Raw genomic sequence first — 21,148 nt, 5'->3', positions numbered from 1 at the left:
AATTAAGAATTTAATAAAAACATCACGTATTTAATTATTGTCGCAAAATTTTTTGAAGTGAAAGTAAAGAAGTTCTTCAGAATAATTGTTTTTTGAATCTCGATGAAACGAAAAAGCGAGACGATAGAGGCGCCGTTCCCAGCAATTTCCGAGGTTTTCTAGAGCGTAGGGAACGAATTTGGGATAATTTTTGAAATCCAAGGTGGCCGCCGTGCAAAATTATGATTTCAACAATATGGATATCGTATCCGAGGTTTTCGAGGGTGCAGAGAACGAATTTGGGTCAATTTTTAAAATTCAAGATGGCCGCCGTCTAAAATTATGATTGATATATAAATAGATAAATATATATTAATATAAATATTATAAAGTGTATGTTTTCCATATTTATGACGTGCAAATTATACAAAATACCTACACATAACCTATTTTCATAATATAATTAGTTATTTTTTTTAAAGTAACATAACCCTCACTTCACCCTCATTACATAAAAACAAAGTTTATGAACGATGCGATTTTAATTTATATAATTATTCCAAGTGCGGATTATCACCTCAAAAAAAATTTAGGTGCACGCTCTTTTTTATTAAAGTCGTATCTTGGAGGCACCGCGCAAGCAATCTCATTCCATAGTATGGTTGCTTCTACACTTTTTTTTAAAGTGACGGGACGAGAAAAAGTATCTGATAAGTTATAGATACGCTTTGTCCCGCTTGGGTTTCTTGATTGAACACAAATATTTTAAACTTGATAAAAACTGAGCCTGTTTCTTAAAGACATAAGATGTTAAGTCTCACTAGCACTTTTACTAGCTATGGCATCTTTCAAACCGAAATACATTGGTCGGTCGGGGCGAACTTTTGGTATACCTAACATATAGATCGATAGATCATAGATCGAAAGCAAGGGAGAAGGCCTGGCAGTTTGTGTAGATAAAGCGAAGGCCTTTCTTTGATCGCGTATTAAAAGTTGATGGAAGTGGTTCGGTTCAACCATTTCCCTTACTAGGCACAGCCTACAGGTTCCCTAAGGCTGTGTGCTATCTCCTACAATGAATGTAACAAATCAATGTAAACGTATGTTGGATGCATGCGATTGACAGTTTTTTTTTATGGAATAGCAGGACAAACGAGCTTACGGGTCACCTGGTGTTAAGTGATCACCGCCGCCCACATTCTTTTGCAACACCAGAGGAATCACAAGAGCGTTGCCGGCCTTTAAGGAAGGTGTACGCGCTTTTTTTGAAGGTGCCCATGTCAATGACAGTACTAGAGGTGCAATATAAACGGGCAATTCTGGTTTCTCTCGGGAAATCGTCGACCAGTGCCGGAAAAACTTGTGTCTTCTATCGAGTTCTCTCGAAAAGGTCGCGGAATGGGGTACTATGAACCTTGTCCAGTAAAACTCTCAGAAGCCTCAAGTTTGAGCGTTTACCACAAAAATAACCCCACTTGTCGTATCACCGCTCACAACAGTTCCGTTACTGCCTCGCCTAGTTTTGGAATACTGGGTCTAGAAATCTAGAGCGATTGCTAATTCCGCGGTCATAACCTTCAAATGGTAAAAACTTTCAAGATATTGCAAGAAAACTAATAAAGAAAACTTGAAGCTGGCGGACTGTACGGTGCGTGCAAGTCATGAGCTCTTAGATAGGGGGCGTATCAAAAAGGTCGCACTTATGATATAGATGGCCAGTAAGGTGGGTGTACACGTAGAGAGGTGTGGAATTTTTCCAAATTAAGGAAACAAACTCAGAAACAATTTATAAAGATTTTACTTATAAAGATATCTAACAATTTTAGCTTAATTTCAATTAAATCACAACACTAAAGTATATACATAATAAAATTACAGTGAAAAAATATATCAGTACTCAATAGTAACACACTTAGTTTTGAGGTATTCGTTCAGCGCGTCTTGACCTGAAAAAAGTAAAGGCGTTATAGATTATCTATGAAATGAAAAAAACCTCCAATTGATTAAAAATATCCATCATATGGTGACTAGGGATTACTGATTTCGTTAACTTTAATGAAACTGGATTTCCGAAATTCACAAGCTAAGAAATTCTAAGCATAGAAATGACACGCAATCTCAAACAATCAATAGTTGTCTAATAGTTGCAATAGATAAATATTTATTTTTCTACTCTGTAAAGCTAGATATCTTATAAATTATATATATTTGATCATTATATTATAAATGAAAGTCAGTATTTTTTCCCAAATTTTGTCACACATTTTCATCAACATCACATTTTTTCAAAATATAATATTTCATATATAAATAATACAACACTTTTAGTTGTATTAGTCTACAGAGATACTTGATTTTAACTAAACACCTTCCTGCTGGGCTATGTAGAAAAGTAAGAAAAAACTATGGCATTCTTCATACCTAAGTCCTTCCCGAAACCAGATTGCTTGAAGCCGCCAAAGGGTGCGGCCACATCAGTCTTGTTGTACGTGTTGATGAACACTGTACCCGCATCAATCTTCTCAGCAAACTGCAATGCTCTTGACACATCACGCGTAAACACGCCACTAGCGAGTCCGTATTCTGTGTTATTCGCTCGACGAATTACGTCTTCCATATTTCTGGGAAGCAAAATTGAAAAGATAAATGATACATAGGTTTAAGGGGTTTTGATCCTCAAGTCCTCAACGGTAGTTTAACAAAGGAGTAAGTAAGGAGCTCAGAATTCCAGTCAATATTGCGGGAGATGACTGTGGAGTGTGGTATGTACAGCATGTCAATTATAATTTGGCTTATGGCAAAATAACCGGTTAAATTGTGTGTTGAGACTCGCACAAGAAGCGTCCCATAGCATAATGCATTGCAATGTGTACTTTTAAAATAATTTGTTTTTTCCTAAGCTGTTAATAAGCGTTACTGGCTCTATTTTTTATATTATTTATTAAATACTTAAAATGATTGTTTAAACGAAATTAATAACTTACTTGCTACTGAATTTGCTAATAATCATGATTGGTCCAAAGGATTCTTCTTTAGCAATGAACATATCATCTGTGACGTCAGTGAAAATAGTGGGCTGGAAGAAAAAGCCTGGCCTGTCGACGCGTTTACCACCGTACACTAATTTTGCCCCTTCTTTAACACCTTGCTGGCAGAACTGAAATAAACCAACGATTATAGTAATCACAACTTTTGTATTAGTTTAATAACTAACGGAACTGGTAATACTCCTGTGATTCTTCTGATGTTTCAAAATAAGCAGTAGTCCCAAAACAAGCTCAAATAATGGAATGGCAATCAATGATTAACCTGATGATGATGTGGAAGGGAAGCTAAAATATGCAGAAACCAATTCAAACCACAAAAAAAATATAAACTAATCGTATCATTCATTAAATACTTACCTCAATAAGTTTATCCATATGTGCCTTGTGGTTTTGTGGTCCGTGTGCGGTTCCTCGGTTCAATGGGTCGCCGATACAAATCTTCTTTGTCTCTTCAACGACCCGTCTTACAAATTCATCATGAATAGATTCTTCGATAAATAGTCGACCGGCTGCTATGCAGTTCTCGCCTTTGTTGAAGAAAACTGAAGCCATACCCTGACAAAATATAAATATATATTTTTTAGAAATAGCTAACTGTATAATAAGAATCTGGGGCTTGCATTGCAACTAATGCTCATTGTACACCGGGTACGGCACAGAACAGAAAGTCAGAAACTAAAAACTATCCATTTAACTGTTGGCTCTCAATTTTTCTTCTAGTTCTTGATGATGTTAAATACTCAAGTCTTGCGTATGTAACGCACATAAGTGAACTTTCTAGAAACTGTCATAATCATAATGTTAACACGAGAAACAAACATAATATTATTATGCGTATTAATAGGCTAAGTCGAGTTGTCTTTTGTGAGGCGATGTGCGAACACAACATGGTCTAAGAAAATGTTCAATACAATCTTGCGCCCGTTCGTCGCAGGTCTGAGACATTAATTTCCTAATGGGTGGTAATTTTTGACTTTCAGTAACTGATTTCATATCCTGTTTTGAATAAAAATATCTTGGTTTGAATTTGAAGAATGTGCATAAGTCAATAAGCAGAACATTCTTTCTTGCATACGAAACATACCTAATACATATTAAAATTAACAATTATTTAATGAAATTAGCCTAGCGCTGGTCGTCCCAAGGTTACAAGTACCTTAAATATCGTAGATGGGGTATTTTACTGAAAGGAGACTTTATATTATTTTTAAAAGTTGGTAATTCAAAGGTTTTTTAAAAATTTCTTGCCCCGTCTGGGAATCGAACTGACTTAAATGTAAAAAAAAACACCCCTACTTTTATGATTCCAATCGAAAGAATGGCCAAAAACTAATAACTCTTCTTAAGTAACATAGTATTTTAAAAGAAAGGAACAACGTAAAATGTTTGAGTCAAATTTTGAGTTCTCACCAGAAAATAATAAGAAAATCAATAGGCAGCGGATTCATTAAAATATTGGCGATAATACAAGAGGGATCATATTTTGAGCATTTAATTAATTAATTTACAAAAAATACCCACTTAATTGACTACTTTCTTTTAAAATGCTACGTTACTTATGACGAGTTATTAGTTTTTGGCCATTCTTTCGATTGGCCTCATCAAAGTAGGGGTGTTTCTTTTTATATTTAAGTCGGTCCGATTCCCAGACGAGGCAATTATTTCTTAGAAAATCTTTGAATGCTGAATTACTAACTTTTAAAAATAAGCTATAGAGATATATGTAATATACTAGGGCACCCCTTGTATATAACGAAATATTTTGGCGCGATTTTTAGCCACCTCATATCAAGAACCACAGACACTATGTTTATCACTTTACGCAAATCGTAACGATGATAAAAAAATCGACCCACTAGAAGCATCCGAGAATTTTAATTAGCTACCTGTTTTGAATACTATATATATTAATTTATTGTTAAGAAAAACTAAAACACATCGTAATAATTTTTTATACGGAGATTTAATTCTATATCGAGAGAACTGTGAATATTTAAGATAAAAAATTCAGTGCAGAGTCCACTATAGGAGGAACACTTGATATTTAAAAATAATTTTAATATTTAAACTAGCAGACAACACAAATATTGTGTAATTTTCTTATAGATATTTGTATACTACGTGATAATACATACATTTCTAACAGCCTTGTCGAGATCACAGTCTTCGAAGACAACAAGCGGCGATTTCCCGCCCAACTCAAGAGAAACCTTTTTCATGTTTGAAACGGCACAGGATTTCATTATAGTCTGACCTGGAACCACATTGTTAATGCAGATGAGGGAAGAATTTAGTAATTAATGCATTCTGTAAGTATAAGAGTTGCAAAATAGGGAATATCTATTAAAAGTATGGTTGAAAGTTTAGAGTAATAAAACTAAAGAAATATTGACTTATTGGTAACTTGTATTTTTACCAAGATTTGGGTTATTAATGTATATGCTTTAAGAAGGTCCTCAATTTTAAGAGTGAACCTGAACGTGAAACAACTATTACTAAGACTATATTATCAGTCTGTCATTTAATTTAAGACGGATATAGGCATCTTTTTGTCAAAGCCACTCTGTTTCCTGCTTTCCTCCTGGAATGCTTTTTCTCTAGGATCTAGCTATTATATATACATGGTAGGGTCCTGTCATATCTCATTCACTACGTCACAAGTAATCTTATTTAACTTGCTTCTCAATTTAGAAAAAAAGTATCAATGTTAAAACGTACCAATTTCAGTACTTCCAGTAAAGCCGAGTTTTCTTACAAGTGGATGATCAGCTAGTGCTTGGCCGCAGACCGTACCACTACCGGGAAGAATGTTCACGACGCCAGGTGGAACACCAGCTCGGACGCATAGCTCAGCGAACTTTAGAGCTGTGAGTGGACAGACCTGGAAAACAATTGAAAATAATTACTTGCTTCTCATTCTTTCACACTCACAACTGCGGCAGTTGAGGACTATTCGCCCCATTTACTTAAAATGCCTAAATATCTTGAGCGTGACCACGCTCCATCTGGGGTGAAGAATGGCAACCACTTCACGTCAGCTGTATAAAACAAAACCGCTAGTCTTTGCTAGAAACTCCTGCCGACGCGAACGCGCACGAAATAATTGGCATTGGCAGAACCGCCTCATTTTAATTACTAAGTAGTAATCTAAGTGTTGTGTTACGACTACTTTATACCCCGGGGTTTGATGTGTGAACTAGTGAAACAGTTTGGAGCACTACGAGCAGAGCAAGTAAGTCCCCTAGTGGTATGGTCACGTTTTATAGGCATTAAGAGAAGACGCCCCCGCCTTCGTATCTTTTAAATTTTTATTCAAATTAAGTACCAGAAAGGCAGTATAATACGAGCCACTGGCTTATTCAAGAACTGTGTGCAAAAAAGAGAGTTGAGTAGTGTATCCTGTCGTGATGACGTGGCAAAATATTTCGTATTTGTGCTGTTAACATAAATATAATATTACTAGCTGACCCGACAGACTATGTTCTGTAGATAATAAAAATAATACTGTTTTATAGGAATTTGCCAATAATATTTCAAAACATCAAGAATTATTTCGTAAAAAATGCTCCCTGTTTTTATAATGAAATTGTTTCACAGCGGAACTGTCAAACCGTGCGTCACTAAATTCTCTCATAGAAAATATGTCCATACAAAACAAATATTCAAAATAAAAATAATTATGGGTCCCAAATCGAATAAAAAACTATCCTATCTCTCAAGTTGGACCAAACTGCACTCCATGAAGTCATCCCTATTAAAATCCGTTCCTTAGTTTAGGAGTCCATCGAGGACAAACAACGTGTCACGTAATTTATATATATTAAGATATTGACATAAATAGACGCTCTTAGTATACTCTGAGTAATTATCAAGAAAATATTATATTATTTTACTAACCGCTGCAGGCTTCATAACAACTGTATTTCCAGCTGCCAAACATGCAGCCATCTTCCACGATAGCATCATCAACGGATAATTCCACGGTGTTATCAAAGCGCATACTCCTATTGGTTCCTTTTTGGTTAATGTTAAATTACGATTAGGACGGGCATGGTTGATGGGAATCGTTGAACCCTGTATTTTATCACACCAACCAGCGAAATATCGCCATGTTTCTATAGACATGCCTACGTGAGTTTTCAGTGCCAGTGTGTACACAGCACCGGAGTCTATAGACTCTATTGTAGCCAGCTCTTCTTTATGTTGTTCCATAAGATCTGCTAATCTGTAACGATTTAACAATATGAATGTTTTTTATCAAATATTGATCAAGTCATATTATTATCAGCAAGGTCTTACTTGAACAAAATCCGACCCCTTTCTCTAGCACTTATTTTAGTCCACTCTCCTTCTTCAAATGCTTTGTGTGCTGCTTTAACGGCTTTGTCTACGTCATCTTTTGAAGCACTTTGCACCTTGCAAATCACAGATTCATCACTTGGATTAATTAGTGTCAAAGTTTTTCCACTATCAGTGTTAACAAATTCACCATTGATAAATAATTGTGTTGGGAATTTTATCTTCATTTTGTTAACATCTAGTTCAACGCCATCATATTCTATTTCTAGATTACCAGAACCACTTCTTGCTGTCATAATCGCTACCGTGAAAAAATCTTCAAATGTTGTATTCATGTAAATATCTTCATTTTTTAATTCAATATTTACAATATCTTTTATTTCTTCAACTAATCTAACGACATCCATGGAACCAGCTCCCGATTCAAAGAAATCTGTATCGTTATCGACATCTATTCTTAAGATTGCTTTCCAAATATTTCTTGCATTTTCTACGAATACTTTTTCTTCCTCTGTTAGTTCGAGTGATACCTTACTTTTGTTAGCCTTGAAAAAGTTTTGAGCGCATATCATTTTTCCATTTACTTTAAGTCTTTGTATATTTAGCTGTAACAGAGATTTAAAGTTTTATATAAAATAAATTATATTAAATTTTAATTTCATTTCATTTATATAAAATTTTATTTAAAATTTAAAATAAATTATCATTATTGGATGGGTCACGTTACCTTGACACCATCATTAGCTGTTATTAAAAGTCCCGCTTCATGAATAACAGCTGGACTCTTCAATCCAGGAATATTAATCTTATCTCCTTTTGCTTCGTATTCTCCTTCCCAAAGAGAAGATCCAAAGAATTTAATTTCTATGTTAGCTTCACCGGATTCTTCAACGCCTTCTTTATTGTGTGGTTTTATGAATGTTGTTGCTCCTGGAGATGAATCCAATCCTCGGATAAAATTATGTAAAGCGACACCACCTTTAGACCAATCAATCTATAACATTTTAATAATATATTAATGCTGTAGTACTATTATATTTATTTATAGATATAAAATGACAATCATCAACGAATGATCATGGGACAAATTGATTAATTTTTATTACATGTTTTATGAAGTACCCAAATGTATCCTTGAAGTTGCCCAATTTGAACTAAATAGTACGATATACTATAAAAATTAATTCAAGAACCATTAATACGATCTGGAATATATCTAAGTTCGATTAGATATACCCAGACGTATGTCAAAGAACACATCATGGTGAATATCATTACTTTGCATGGTAATTTACATTTCCCTTTCGAATCAAACTATATAAACCGAAACTTTCAGTACTTGTTTTTTAAATTCTTAAGAAAAGAAATAAAACAATTGTTTAGTAACAGTCAAGGTTTTGACAAATATTGTTCTAAAAACTTACTTGATGAGTTTCAGGTTTGAAAAGTGCTGGATCGTAAGTTGCGCCTTCTTCAGTTTGTTTAATTTTAGGAGCTGTGCCATTTGCTACCATATTAACAGATTCGGATAAAGCCTTGATACCTTAAATGCCAACATTGTTAATTAAATAACTGTTCAAAGGTTATTTCAATACTATAGTTGTAATTATATATACCTTCTGGATACAAATATTTGTTATAAATTGTGTCTACTGTATCATCTATGGTGCATGGAAAACTTCTCTGAAGTAATATTGGTCCGGTGTCCAGGCCATCATCAGCCCAAAATATTGAGAGTCCGCATGTTTTGTCACCTTCAATTAGAGTCCTGAAAATTATAGCAAAGGAGTTTTAAATTTGGGTATTGTAAAAAAAAAGCAGCACATGAAGAAATAAATCCAATCTAATACAATTTTCCTGAATTAGTAGACTTCCAACCTTCAATAGTTATATGCTACTCTTGAAATATAAGTAGTTATTAAAGTTGATTGGCGAAACTCATCGTTTTTTATCTAAATCACTATCATCATCAGCCGAAAGACGTTTAGTGATGGACAAAGACCTCATCCAACGTATTCCGGAGATCTTGACCTGATCATCGGTACATCTTGTGGGGGGCCTACCAACACTGTGTCTTTGCCATTCGATGACTTTTCTGCCCCAACGGCCTTTTGTCCGTCGAATTATGTGCCCTGCCCAGTGCCACTTCAGTCTCTCAACCATTTGGGCTATTTCGGAGACTTTGGTTCTCCTACGGATCTCCTCATTTCTGATTCGATCTCGCAGGGAAATTCCGAGAAATCACTAATAACTGTCGTAATATAATATAATTTCCACAAAGTGCTGAAAATTAGTCTAAATCTACTCTGTACAGACTCATCTTCATTTACACTCAGCTCGCCACACATATTCTTTGTTTTTCGCTTCATAGCTTTCTGTCGTCATCGTTCCTTATATGAACAGCAAGCTTATAATAATGTTGTATATGAATAAGTAGAAAGAAATACGTCGACGCATTTAAATAACAAGCTTACCAATTCACAGATGAGGCACCTCTATGCCTTGGCAATATACTTGGATGATAACATATACTTTGGAATTGAGGATACAGGATGACTTCCATTGGGATGAACTGAGTGCAGAAGGGCAGTACGTTAAGTTCAGCATTTACCTAAACAAATAAAGTAAAACTTAATAAGTACTTAGGAATTTAGTTACAAAAATTACATCTACTGATGCTATTATATTTTATATTAAGTAAAAATTGATAGAATAAATCTATCAGAAGTATTTTTATTTCATAATTAGTAATATATTATAATTATTACTTATAATTGTGAAAGTACTTTGAGATTTGACAAACTAGGTATAGGAATTTTTTAGTATCCAAAAGGCATTCATGGATTATTTGAATATTGCATCATTTGAGTCAAATAATGTACTAAGTGCTGTTTATATTTAGTAATATAATACACGTACAGTAGCACAAGGTAAAAAAACAACCGAACCTTAAACCGAAAATAGGGAGTAGGCACAGATCGCTATGAAAAATTACTTCGTTTTTATGATAAGTAATAAAGTGTTTTGTTCTTCTGATTGTTAATAAATCGCCCTACATTACAGTGCCGCTCAGGATTCTTAAAATAGCCCCAAGCATGTGCGACCCTCTTAAGACAATCGTGTAATAAAAAAAACGCAGAGATGGCGACTCCTCTAGATCCGTGGTTGATACAGTAGTAAGAGTCTGCCAGTAGATTGTGTGTCACCAGAGGAAGTAAATATTTTAGAAGTCGTTATATCATTACTGATGAAAAATGATATTAGTAAAGAAGTAGGCTACTGTGATTATGTTATACATTTAAAGTAAGTTTAGTCATTTGAAAACCTTGGAATGTTTTACAAATATATTAAATTGTACTGCAGAAATCAAGACATGGTATAGATCACGTATGCTTTACTTAAAGTCTATGGTGACAGCTGATAAGTGAGGTTATCCAGAGAGATCAACCCATAACATTCACTATCAGTTGTATAAGCCAATAACTGCTTTATTATATAACAATATTTAAAACCTTAACAACTATATTTACTATGGTTATCTAAATGAATTCAAAATTTTGACTCGATTGATGACTATTTTTAAACGCCAACAAAATGGAAGAGGTTTTCAATTCGTGTGTTTATGAAACAAGGTCTTTTAGTTGCATATCTGCATATAGTGATATGTTCGATGCCTCCAACATACATTGTTATGCAGATAATAGTACTGGAGGTAGAGTATGTACCAGCTATGTAGGTCTCTCTTGGGAAATCGACCATCAGAATGCCGGAAGATATCTTTAATCGAGCCCTCTTTTGGGAATGTTATTATGAATAATGGGGAAAAATAAATCTTATTCAGTTTAACCCTCAGAAGCGCCAAGTTTGTGCATTACTCACAAAAAATAATAATATATATATATATAACATTTTCGTCTGCAGTCACAAAATCCCTAAAGTCCACGTCAACTGGACAAAGGTCTCCCCCAAAGATCTATCGCTGCCTTCATCCAAACTACTAGAGCGATCTTGAGCAGATCGTCGGTCCATCTTGTGAGGCTTACCAACCCGATACGTGGTCGCCATTCGAGGATTGCCCCAACGGCCATCTGTCCGTCAAGCTATGTGCCCTGGCCACTGCCATTTCAGTTTCGCAACCATGGGCTATATAGGTGAATTTGGTTTTCCTACGGATCTCCTCATTTCTGATTCGATCTCGCAGGGAAACAGAGCATAGCCCTCTCCATTGCCCTCTGAGCGACAATGAGCTTCCTCATAAGAAAATGAAACAAAGAATGCATTTACGAACACATAAATTGTGCCATTAAATTGTAAGTCTCATTTTTGATGACACGTAATCTGCACCTCTGACTTTTGATCCGGATATTTGTGTACATTTAAAATGGCATGATTTTACTATGGAGATAAATACGAACATAAAAATTATCAGAATCGTTGACAAATTTACTGCGAACTGTTGGCGGAAAAGGTTCTGCCCGATAGCTGGGTTAAGGGTCAGACATAGGAGGAACGTGACAAAATGGGTGATTGTTTGTCACTTGTCTGCCGAGATCGCAGCTTTGTGCCTCATAGATAACATATTTTTTTTCTGTATACATAACAAGAAACTGTCTTGTCGCTTATCTGGGTATGAAAGTAGATAAAAACCTTTCCTGGTCTACACATATTCATTATATAAGTACTAAACTTAGGATTTTATTAGAGAAGTTCTACCATTTAAGCTATATAGTACCTAAGAGCACGCTGAAATGTTTACATATGTCCCTAGCGCATCCAAGACTATGCCCTTGAATCCATTAAAGACTATGCCCTTGAATGTTATGAAGTAACTTTTAAAAGAAATTAAGATAAATTTAAATCTAGCTTAAAACATAAATATTTACTATTTACTAGGCATCATAGCACTTAGGAGCAAAGTCTATCACTGGTAATGGCACTAGGTCAATATCCAAGGGCGAATATTATGTACCTCGTCAGTAATTATTATGGTCATAGAACTATTAAAAAACGTCATCCTTATTTACTCAATATCTTGCCCGAGCATTTTAGAAACGAGTCTCATAAAAGTAAATTTTAAATGATGTTAAAAAATATCTATTGGAAAGTGTTTGTTGCTAAAATGTTTATTTTTTATTTTAGAGGCTTTGTTTTTGGAGGATTGGTACTTTTATCAAAATGTATATAAATTTCTTAGTAAATAAATAAACAATAAAGAAACATAGTCTCATCCTCTAATTGACGAAATTTGCTACATTTTTGAACTACCGCTTTCATTCATTTTTTATCTGAATAACTAGTCAATTCAAAAATAATACTGAATAACATTCAAAAGAACATCTTTTTAAATATTCGGAGATCGTACTGAATGTTTCTGGAAAAGCCAGAAAAAAGATTCGAAAACTTCGGATTCAACTTCTAAATATGACAACAGAACTCTTTGGGAAGCTTCTTACTTGTAGCATAGTAGACATATGTATCATCTTGTAATTAGCAAATTGTGTGTGTGCGTCAGAAATGCAGTGAATAAGTTACTTTTACGATAATAATGTGCGAGACTATTACGTAGTATTTACATCCTCTTTGTTCGAGACGAGCATCTATTGGTAGGTGCAGTGCCGCTCAGAATTTTTGATCAACTTCAAGCATCACTGTTGCTTTGCGACATAAGATATTAACTCTCAGTAATTTTACTAGATATCTGTCCTAATTAAAATCTAAAATGATTCTTGTAGATTTTATACACCTGCTTTTGATTCATTGACCAGCAATATAAAACTAACTATCTATACTCGGTATATGGGTATGAATTCTTATTCATACCCATATACCGAGATCTTGTATATTATAAATACGGAGAAGGTCACGGAATTGCTGAGTCGCGGAAATGTTATTATATTAGATAATATCTACGTATTGTGCTATTAGATCGATTACCGCGTGTGTTGCATACATCGTTGTAATATTATGTTAATACGAAACATAATTTACTTTTGCAGCAAGATATGTGGGTCAGCAGAATCATTTACAAGGCTATTTCCTATAGACTTTCTAATTCTAGTAATTATTTTAGTACGTATAGAGTGGGTAAAGATTTTTTTAGTCGTATTTCATCGTATATGTATAGGGGTGTTCCATATCCCACCAAGTTTGTTGGTCTACCGCGTGCAGGTTCGATTTCAGATGAGAATATTTAATATTTTATTCAGGGGTGTGATTATTTTATTTTTTGCATGTGCTTCTCACTGAACTATTTGTAAACGGCTATATCAATTTTGATTAAATTTTACTATAGGATCCGTTAAATATTTTATACATCTAACTAGCTCTCACAGTGATTGTTTCAAAATCGATTGATTTTTAAATTTTCAACCCTTGTTTAACTATAATATAATATAAATATATAATACATGGGTTAATTTTACCACATTGGTATGTTGAACCACATATTTCTCATTTCTAACCTTAAAGTATCATGTTGGGCTTTCATGCACTCTTTGTGGTCCGATTCAACCCACTTTTTTATGATAAGATATGACGACTTGAGTAAGACGTTCACCTGATACTAAATGATACGCCCTGTCCATTACAATGCAAGGCTACTCAGGATTTTTACGCAGATCTTGTGCAATGCATAGATGATCCAGGGTCCCGATAATCAGTATTAAAATTTTCGTAAATTATTACTCAAAAAGCGATCGCTTTTACGATCCACGGTCGTAGCAAGTGATTATGATACTTTTCAAATAAATCTTTTGAACGGAATCGAATCTATACTCATTCTTGACATAAAATTTTTATGGTATAGTAACCTAGGTTTATTTACAGTTTAAAACATATAAACACATATTAAACGAATTCCTCTAACTAGATTCCAAAGCTGTCAATAAAAAAACTCACCGATTTGTATTCTTCAAGAATTTCAGGAATAACTTTCCCTTTTACTCGCCAGGTTTTGTATTTAAATACTGGTACTGCATTTTGAGACGCAATCGTTGCTGAAAACAAAATACATAAATCAATAATCTTCAATGGAATGGAAAATCAAAGGAACATCAAGCATTGCTCATTTTGATCTGGAAAGTCCGTCGATTAAAAGGTTAGTTAATTATTATATATGTAGTAAAAGATATTGGGTATTAAATAATAATATATAATAATAAATTCTTTATTTCGACCAACGATCCTTGATAATGTGTTAGTAACAAAGTAACTTAAAACGAAGTGTTAGTTGTTAACAAGATATCTTAAAATATAATCCAACAGGGACGTACACCGCTAACGCATAGTCGCGTAAAAACAATCTACGTGTGCCTCAGCAAACATCCCCGACGCGCTGTATTAAAGATTTTGTCATAAATAAAAAAATAACTGATATACTACGATACTTGACAGTAAAAAAAAAGAAATAATAACTTTAAAATTTATTTTTTCGAGTTGCGGAAATTAGCACGATTATACCATACCATACCAACTTTAAAATTTTACACTACCAATATTTTTACGTTAACCTAAACATTATATTACTTTGTAAAGCAAATTGTTTCGTGTTCCTAATGCTACAGTTTATTATTAAAATATGCATAAATAACAACTTTATTAAATTAATTGCAATCAATAAGAATTGAATTAAATTCTTACGTAATATGATGCAAGTCTCCAAACTAAATTTAATAATAAAATATAAGGTTAATGTTAATGTTGAATGTCAATAAATTTTCCGAATATCACATCGACGTTGATGCAAGTCATAAGATAAATATTCACTTCACTTATTTGGACTTGTATAAGTTCTACATAAACAATACTTAATTGGTTATCCGAATAGAATGAATATTTATTGTGGAAATGTTTTGAACATTTATCATTTCAAGTCAGCTCGTGTCATTCTAATTGCGCAATTGCTTACTGAGGCTCTGTAAATGGCAAGAGGGTTAGAAGCGAGCATGGCTCTCAGTACCCGTCCAGTGGTTAATTCGTGCAATACTATTTCCTGATAAATTTGGCTATCATATACGATATCAATGTAAATTTTATCTCACACACAATATTTGTCACAATCAAATAACATAATATCAATATTATTTTATAATATCTTAGGGACTCACTGGGCTCTAAGTCTAATAATTAATTAGAAGCTTTACTTAATATAAAAATGGGTAAATGGGCAGGAAGCTCCCGGGATGGGGAGAGGTGAGGCAACCGCCCATGGACATCCACAACAACAGGTGTCAAGAGATGCGTTGCCCGCATTTATGGTGGGAGTATGCTCTTTTCTTGAAGGACCCTAAGTCGTATCGGTTTGGGAAAACCGCAGCCGGTAATTGATTCCACAAAGTAGCTGTGCGAGCCAAGAAATTTCTTGGAAAACGCGCGGTTGTGGAATGCCAGACTTCAACGTGATGCAGATGGTACTTTGCTGTAGGTATTATCCTGTTTAGTATTGTCACCTACCAGTGTATGGAATTTTTTGGGTTTTGTAAAGTTAATGGAAATTTCTAGTAAGTTCAGGATCAAATCGAACAGAAAAAAAGGGATGGAAAATGTGTAAGCAGGATAAAAATAGTTAAAAGAATTTTCTAGTACAATTTAAATTTAAAGATAGAAAAGTAGAATCATTTTGAAAATAGAACAGATCCGGGGGTATATAAGCCGTACTAAGCGTGGCCTACGGCAGTTCAAGTTCTGACTCGAAAGTGTAAAGAAGAAGAAGAAAAGAAGAAGTAGTGGAAAGTGGAAGTGTTCCAAGAGGAGACTTAGTGTTCGGTGCGGTGTGACGCGTTGAAGGTACCGCCGCCCACAAGAGGAACAGCGGCAGACCGGCGAAGTGCAAGTTCATAAAAAGTGAACGCAAATAAAGACTCGTTCCTATAAGCATATAAATAATAATCCCTGACCCACTCTCGTGTCAGTATTGTTACAGGGCCTCTTCATTAGACCACTTCAGTGTAATTTTCTTAAAACCATTTATTACCGTGGACCAGTTAACCGGTGGTTTCTAAACCCAGGTCCGTATTCTAGGTGAGTCAATACGTAATTAATTATGATTTGTGTTTTGTCACTGTCATCGTTACTGCGCTTAAAAGAGAAAAATAATTTTAAGACACTTGGAATACGGGCTTCAGACAGATAAATAATACTGGCATCGAATCCGCTACATACGTGGTATTTTAAACGCGAATAAAATATTATTTATCTTAATGTTGATTGCAGTATATCTCAGTTATTATCTAAAATATAGTTTTACATTGAAATCTATGTACCTAACCACCTCGTATCTATCAAGTTCAAAAGTGTATTTTCTGTCAATGAAAAATATCCGCAGAAATTGTTAAGCTTCACTGTAGATTATTCTATCAAAATTGACGAAATGCCAAAAGTTTATAAAAATCTCCTAATAAGAACACACTCTTATGGGCAAAATTTGAAAAAAAAAACATAGTACTTACGAAGGAGGTATTCTAAGAATATATTTTTCTACTATTATTTTATTGGAAATAACTGTTCATCTTTTATTTTTATTATATATTCTTGATAATGTTATGTATGTACATGTAATGTTAACACCAGCAACAAACATAAGCTTATAATGCCTACTACTCGACTAAGTCGAGTTAGTAAGTCTTTTGTGGGGCGTTGTATATGCTTTTACAATAATAATGTTCAAATCAAATGTATTACGAAATTCAAAAAAAATGTTAAAAAACGTTTGTGTGGCAAAGCTTACTATAACATTAATGACTTTCTCAATGATACCACTGGTTGGGAATTGAGCGACCGCCCACAGGCTACTAAATAATAAATGTATTGAATAATTATTGTACGATTTTACAATGTAACCATGTTTTTATATAAAAACAAAGAAGCCCGCTAAGTTTGTTGCGCCCGTTCTTCTCAGGTCTGAGGCATACCTTTTGGAATGGGTGGTACTTTTTGACTATCATTGAGTGATTTTATATCCTTTTTTAATTAAAAATATTTGAATTTGAATAAGAGGGGGCAAACGGGCAACAGGCTCACGTTTTGGGGAGTGATAAGGCAGCCACCTATGGACATCCGCAACACCAAGGGTTAGGAGATGCGTTGCCGGTGGTTGCTTTATGTTGGGAGTATGATTTAAGCATAAAGGTCCCTAAGTCGTATCGGTTTATATCAGTATTTACGTCGTTTAAGTAACCTCTGTGAAAATTATCAAGTATTAGCCGCGGCGATTGAGGCTCTACTTTGTTTTTTTTTTATGGAAAAGGAGGGCAAACGTGCGTACGGGTCAGCTGGTGTTAAGTGATCACCCCCGCCCACATTCTCTTGCAACACTAAAGGAATCACAGGAGCGTTGCCGGCCTTTCAGAAAGGTGTACGCGTTTTTTTGAAGGTACCCATGTCGTATCGTCCCGGAAACACGCAAGGAAGTTCATTCCACAGTTTTGTAGTACGTGGAACAAAACTACTTGTTAAACAGTCAATTGTTGATATGTTACCAAAAAAAATCCTTTATAGATCCTAGATATTCTTGGTAAGTGGCTTATTAGCCTCAAATTAGTTTTTTTTATGATAGTAAGGAATGAGACGAGCAGTACGTTCAGCTGATGGTAATTGATACGCTCTGCCTATTACAATGCAGTGCCGGTCCTGATTTTTGAAAAACCTAAAAATTCTGAGCGGCACTACAATTGCGCTCGTCGCCTTGAGATATAAGATGTTAAGTCTAATTTGCCCAGTAATTTCAATAGCTACGGCGACCTTCAGACCGAAACACAATAATGCTTACACATTACTGCTTCACGGCAGAAATAGGCGTCGTTGTGGTACCCATAATCTAGCCAGCATCCTGTGCGAAGGAGCCTCCCACAGCTAAGTAGCTTTCCGTTGAAATTTGAGATATTCCACATAATAAAAACAATACGGTATTTAACATACCTAGAGGGTCTTCCCTGTTGCCTTTATCAAGTACTGTGAATACTCCGACCACTTGATGTCCATCTCTTTGGAGTAGTTTAAACACTTCAGCAGCGAATGTACTTTGCCCTATAATTGCAACGCGAAGAGATTTCTTCGGCGCCTATTAACAAAACAAATTATTAACACGATCTCAAACCTGAAACCAATTCTGAGCTGATTTAAATTATCATTTGAGTTAAGTCTCATATTGCAGAACTCAATATTTAATCAGTTATACTCGTGTTTTGTCTCTTTTATGCACAGTTATGAAGACAGTGACAAAACATACTCGAGAATAGATTACGTTTTAAGATAGCTTCTGGAATACGGGATAAAGATAATGATTCTACTTGATTTTACACATTATAATACATTTACGTTCGGCGGTAAATAAGAAAATGAAATATGCTTAACACAATCTAAATTAATAAGTGTACTAACTTACTACCTACTAATAAAGTAAGAAAAGCTTAAATGGATGGACGTAAGTATGGCAAGAAATAAGAAATTGCAAATAACAATGAATATACAAGTTATTTTTAAATTCAAATTGCAAAAAACCTGAATAATAGTTTGGCAAATTCTAATTGTTGTAAATCCAACAAAACCTACGTTAACGCAACGGTATTTTTAATTCAAATTTCATAACATTATCTAATAATAATTTTCGTTCAATTGATAATTTTAATTAACAAATTATGAAACTCTTCAAATAATGAAAAGCTTTTGAAGAATTGTTTGAGTAATATTTATAAAAAAACCTACCTCATTAGGCACAGCGACTGGCGGCATGATGACCACTTATCACTTAAATAAGTTACAATGAATTCCGTGTTACGCGAGCTAACGTTATGGAGCAACTAACATGAATCGAGATCTCCGTTCCTATATAAACATGTATTTTCTTCACCTTAGTCTTGACATTGCTTATCACTGTGGTCACAAAAATTGTCATTATTTTTATTAGTTCATAAAAATTATAAAAACATCAGATAGGCTACAAGGATTTTCAGATAATTGGATTTTAATCGTGACTATACTGGTTCAAAAAGAAGGCAACCTGCGATACCTCACGTACATGGATGATTACTTTGAACCGGGTGACGAAAATCTCTTATTCCATAACAAATAAGGATACCAATAAAAGGCTGGCAAAGGGCTAGACAGATTACTAGTATATCAATAGATTTGGTTTACCTACAGCTAGGCTCCATAATATGGTTTGTGTATGTTAGAAGCTTCGGTCAAATATGTTGAAAGGACAATTTATCTGTTACTGAAATCGGAACACTGTAAATATAGCTGTTTCGATTTCTGTGATAATATGACGAATAATTTTGAAACTTTTTGGTACAGTCATCTTCGGTCTCTTTGACTGCCGAAACTACTTGTCGCGTTTTTGATCAGAAGTCCCAAAATTTCTACAGTAACGAGATCATGTCACTATCTATAAGATGGCAAAATGACAATCGACAAAATTGCAACTGTAATTAGACGTAAGTAAAATTAAAATGAAGCTAAGAAACTAGCCTTGGAAAAGGGATATAAATTTATATGGATAAGAAACTGCGACATTTTTTTAAGAAGAAGCGTACAACAGCCTGTTATATCCATCAATTCAATGAAAGATTTAGCGAAGATTGTGTAGATGTCGTTGGTTGTTTTACTTTTATTGTTTTTTTGTATTCAGCCTCACACATATTATTAACACACAATTACCTACTAATCAAGTACACATCACACTTCAAAATTTGTCACCTCACTGTACACAATTTTTATTTTTATTTTATTTGGAAAAAAGGCCCTTTTTTATAAAATTACTACCAACTTATTTCACAATTGAAGAATACTTAAAAGTCTGTACTTTACTCTGAATTTATACATTTCATAATAATGGGGACTAATATACTTAATATTTTCTATCAAAATGTTCGTGGCCTTCGCACAAAATTAGACCAGTTTAAGGCAAATTTATCACTGCAAAATTTTGACATAGTTCTGGTTACAGAAACGTGGCTAAATAGTGAATTTTACAACGGAGAACTAGGCAATAGCTACTATGATATATTTCGCTGTGACCGTTCCACCAATACATCAAATAAAAGGCATTGAGGCGGTGTTACGGTATGTATATCATCAAAATTGCAAGCGTTTTAGAGACACGACTGGGAAAGCAGCGGAGTAGAATCTTTATGTCACACATCTTTTAGAACCAAAGGTAAGAAAAATCTTCATATAATAATTGCCTATATTCCTCCGGACTTAATGCAACCTAAACGCCTTGAAGCATTTTCAATGTCAGTCGCAAAAGCCATAACATCTAACACAGATGACAATTTTTTAATAACAGGAGTTTTCAATCTACCAAACAAAGAATGGTCCACCAACTCTGGACCTTCTATATTAAGGAAAGGAAGTACAGAACTACAAAAGGTATCTGAGCTCTTTATAGAACAAATAAATGTTTCAGGACTCAAACAATATAACCTTACTTGCAATCATAGTAATAATATATTAGATTTAATATTCAGTAATTTTTTCTTAAGTGTTACTAAATCTAACACATCTTTAGTGAATGTAGATAAATATCATGCATGTTTAGAAATCGACGAATCCGAACTGATGCTACGCAATTTTACGAAAACACATCCTGAAAAACACAATTTTTTCCGGACTAACTATGACGAAATTAACAAAGCTTTAATCGAAATCAATTGGCATCTGGTTCTTAGAGGTGTAAATATTGTTAAAACATTTTATACAACATTGTTTAAAATAATAGAGGAATTTGTGCCAAAAACTAAAAAAAGATTGCAGAAATATCCTCTTTGGTATTCAAAATCACTCATTCATATAATAAATGATAAAAAGAAGGCTGATAAAAGATG

General features: G+C 34.2%; 1 protein-coding gene across 1 annotated transcript; it reads right to left on the bottom strand.

Annotated features, from left to right (window-relative positions):
- Positions 1-1,759: 1,759 nt before the first annotated feature.
- On the bottom strand, positions 1,760-19,166 carry LOC126974171 (cytosolic 10-formyltetrahydrofolate dehydrogenase). Its single transcript, XM_050821609.1, has 15 exons — positions 19,026-19,166; positions 18,240-18,381; positions 14,223-14,320; positions 9,800-9,936; positions 8,942-9,093; positions 8,750-8,868; positions 8,053-8,319; positions 7,326-7,930; positions 6,924-7,251; positions 5,745-5,907; positions 5,162-5,280; positions 3,384-3,581; positions 2,964-3,136; positions 2,401-2,600; positions 1,760-1,925 (listed from the first exon to the last, which is right to left on the bottom strand). The coding sequence occupies exons 1-15, from the start codon at positions 19,050-19,052 to the stop codon at positions 1,870-1,872; spliced, it is 2,784 nt and encodes a 927-aa protein (XP_050677566.1). The 5' UTR covers positions 19,053-19,166; the 3' UTR covers positions 1,760-1,869.
- Positions 19,167-21,148: the final 1,982 nt, after the last annotated feature.

Source organism: Leptidea sinapis, chromosome 31, assembly GCF_905404315.1.
Source record: "Leptidea sinapis chromosome 31, ilLepSina1.1, whole genome shotgun sequence".
NCBI classification, from domain to species: Eukaryota; Metazoa; Arthropoda; class Insecta; order Lepidoptera; family Pieridae; genus Leptidea; species Leptidea sinapis.
This window is presented reverse-complemented; position numbering and strand designations above follow the sequence as displayed.

Bases quoted from the DNA above. Each gene is read 5' to 3' on its own strand.
- LOC126974171 (XM_050821609.1), bottom strand. From the start codon at position 19,052: ATGCCGCCAGTCGCTGTGCCTAATGAG. The intron at 8,869-8,941 runs GTATATATAATT...TTGGCATTTAAG, and splicing joins CAAATATTTGTATCCAGAAG to GTATCAAGGCTTTATCCGAA. The intron at 1,926-2,400 runs GTATGAAGAATG...TACTTTTTTCAG, and splicing joins TGGTTTCGGGAAGGACTTAG to GTCAAGACGCGCTGAACGAA.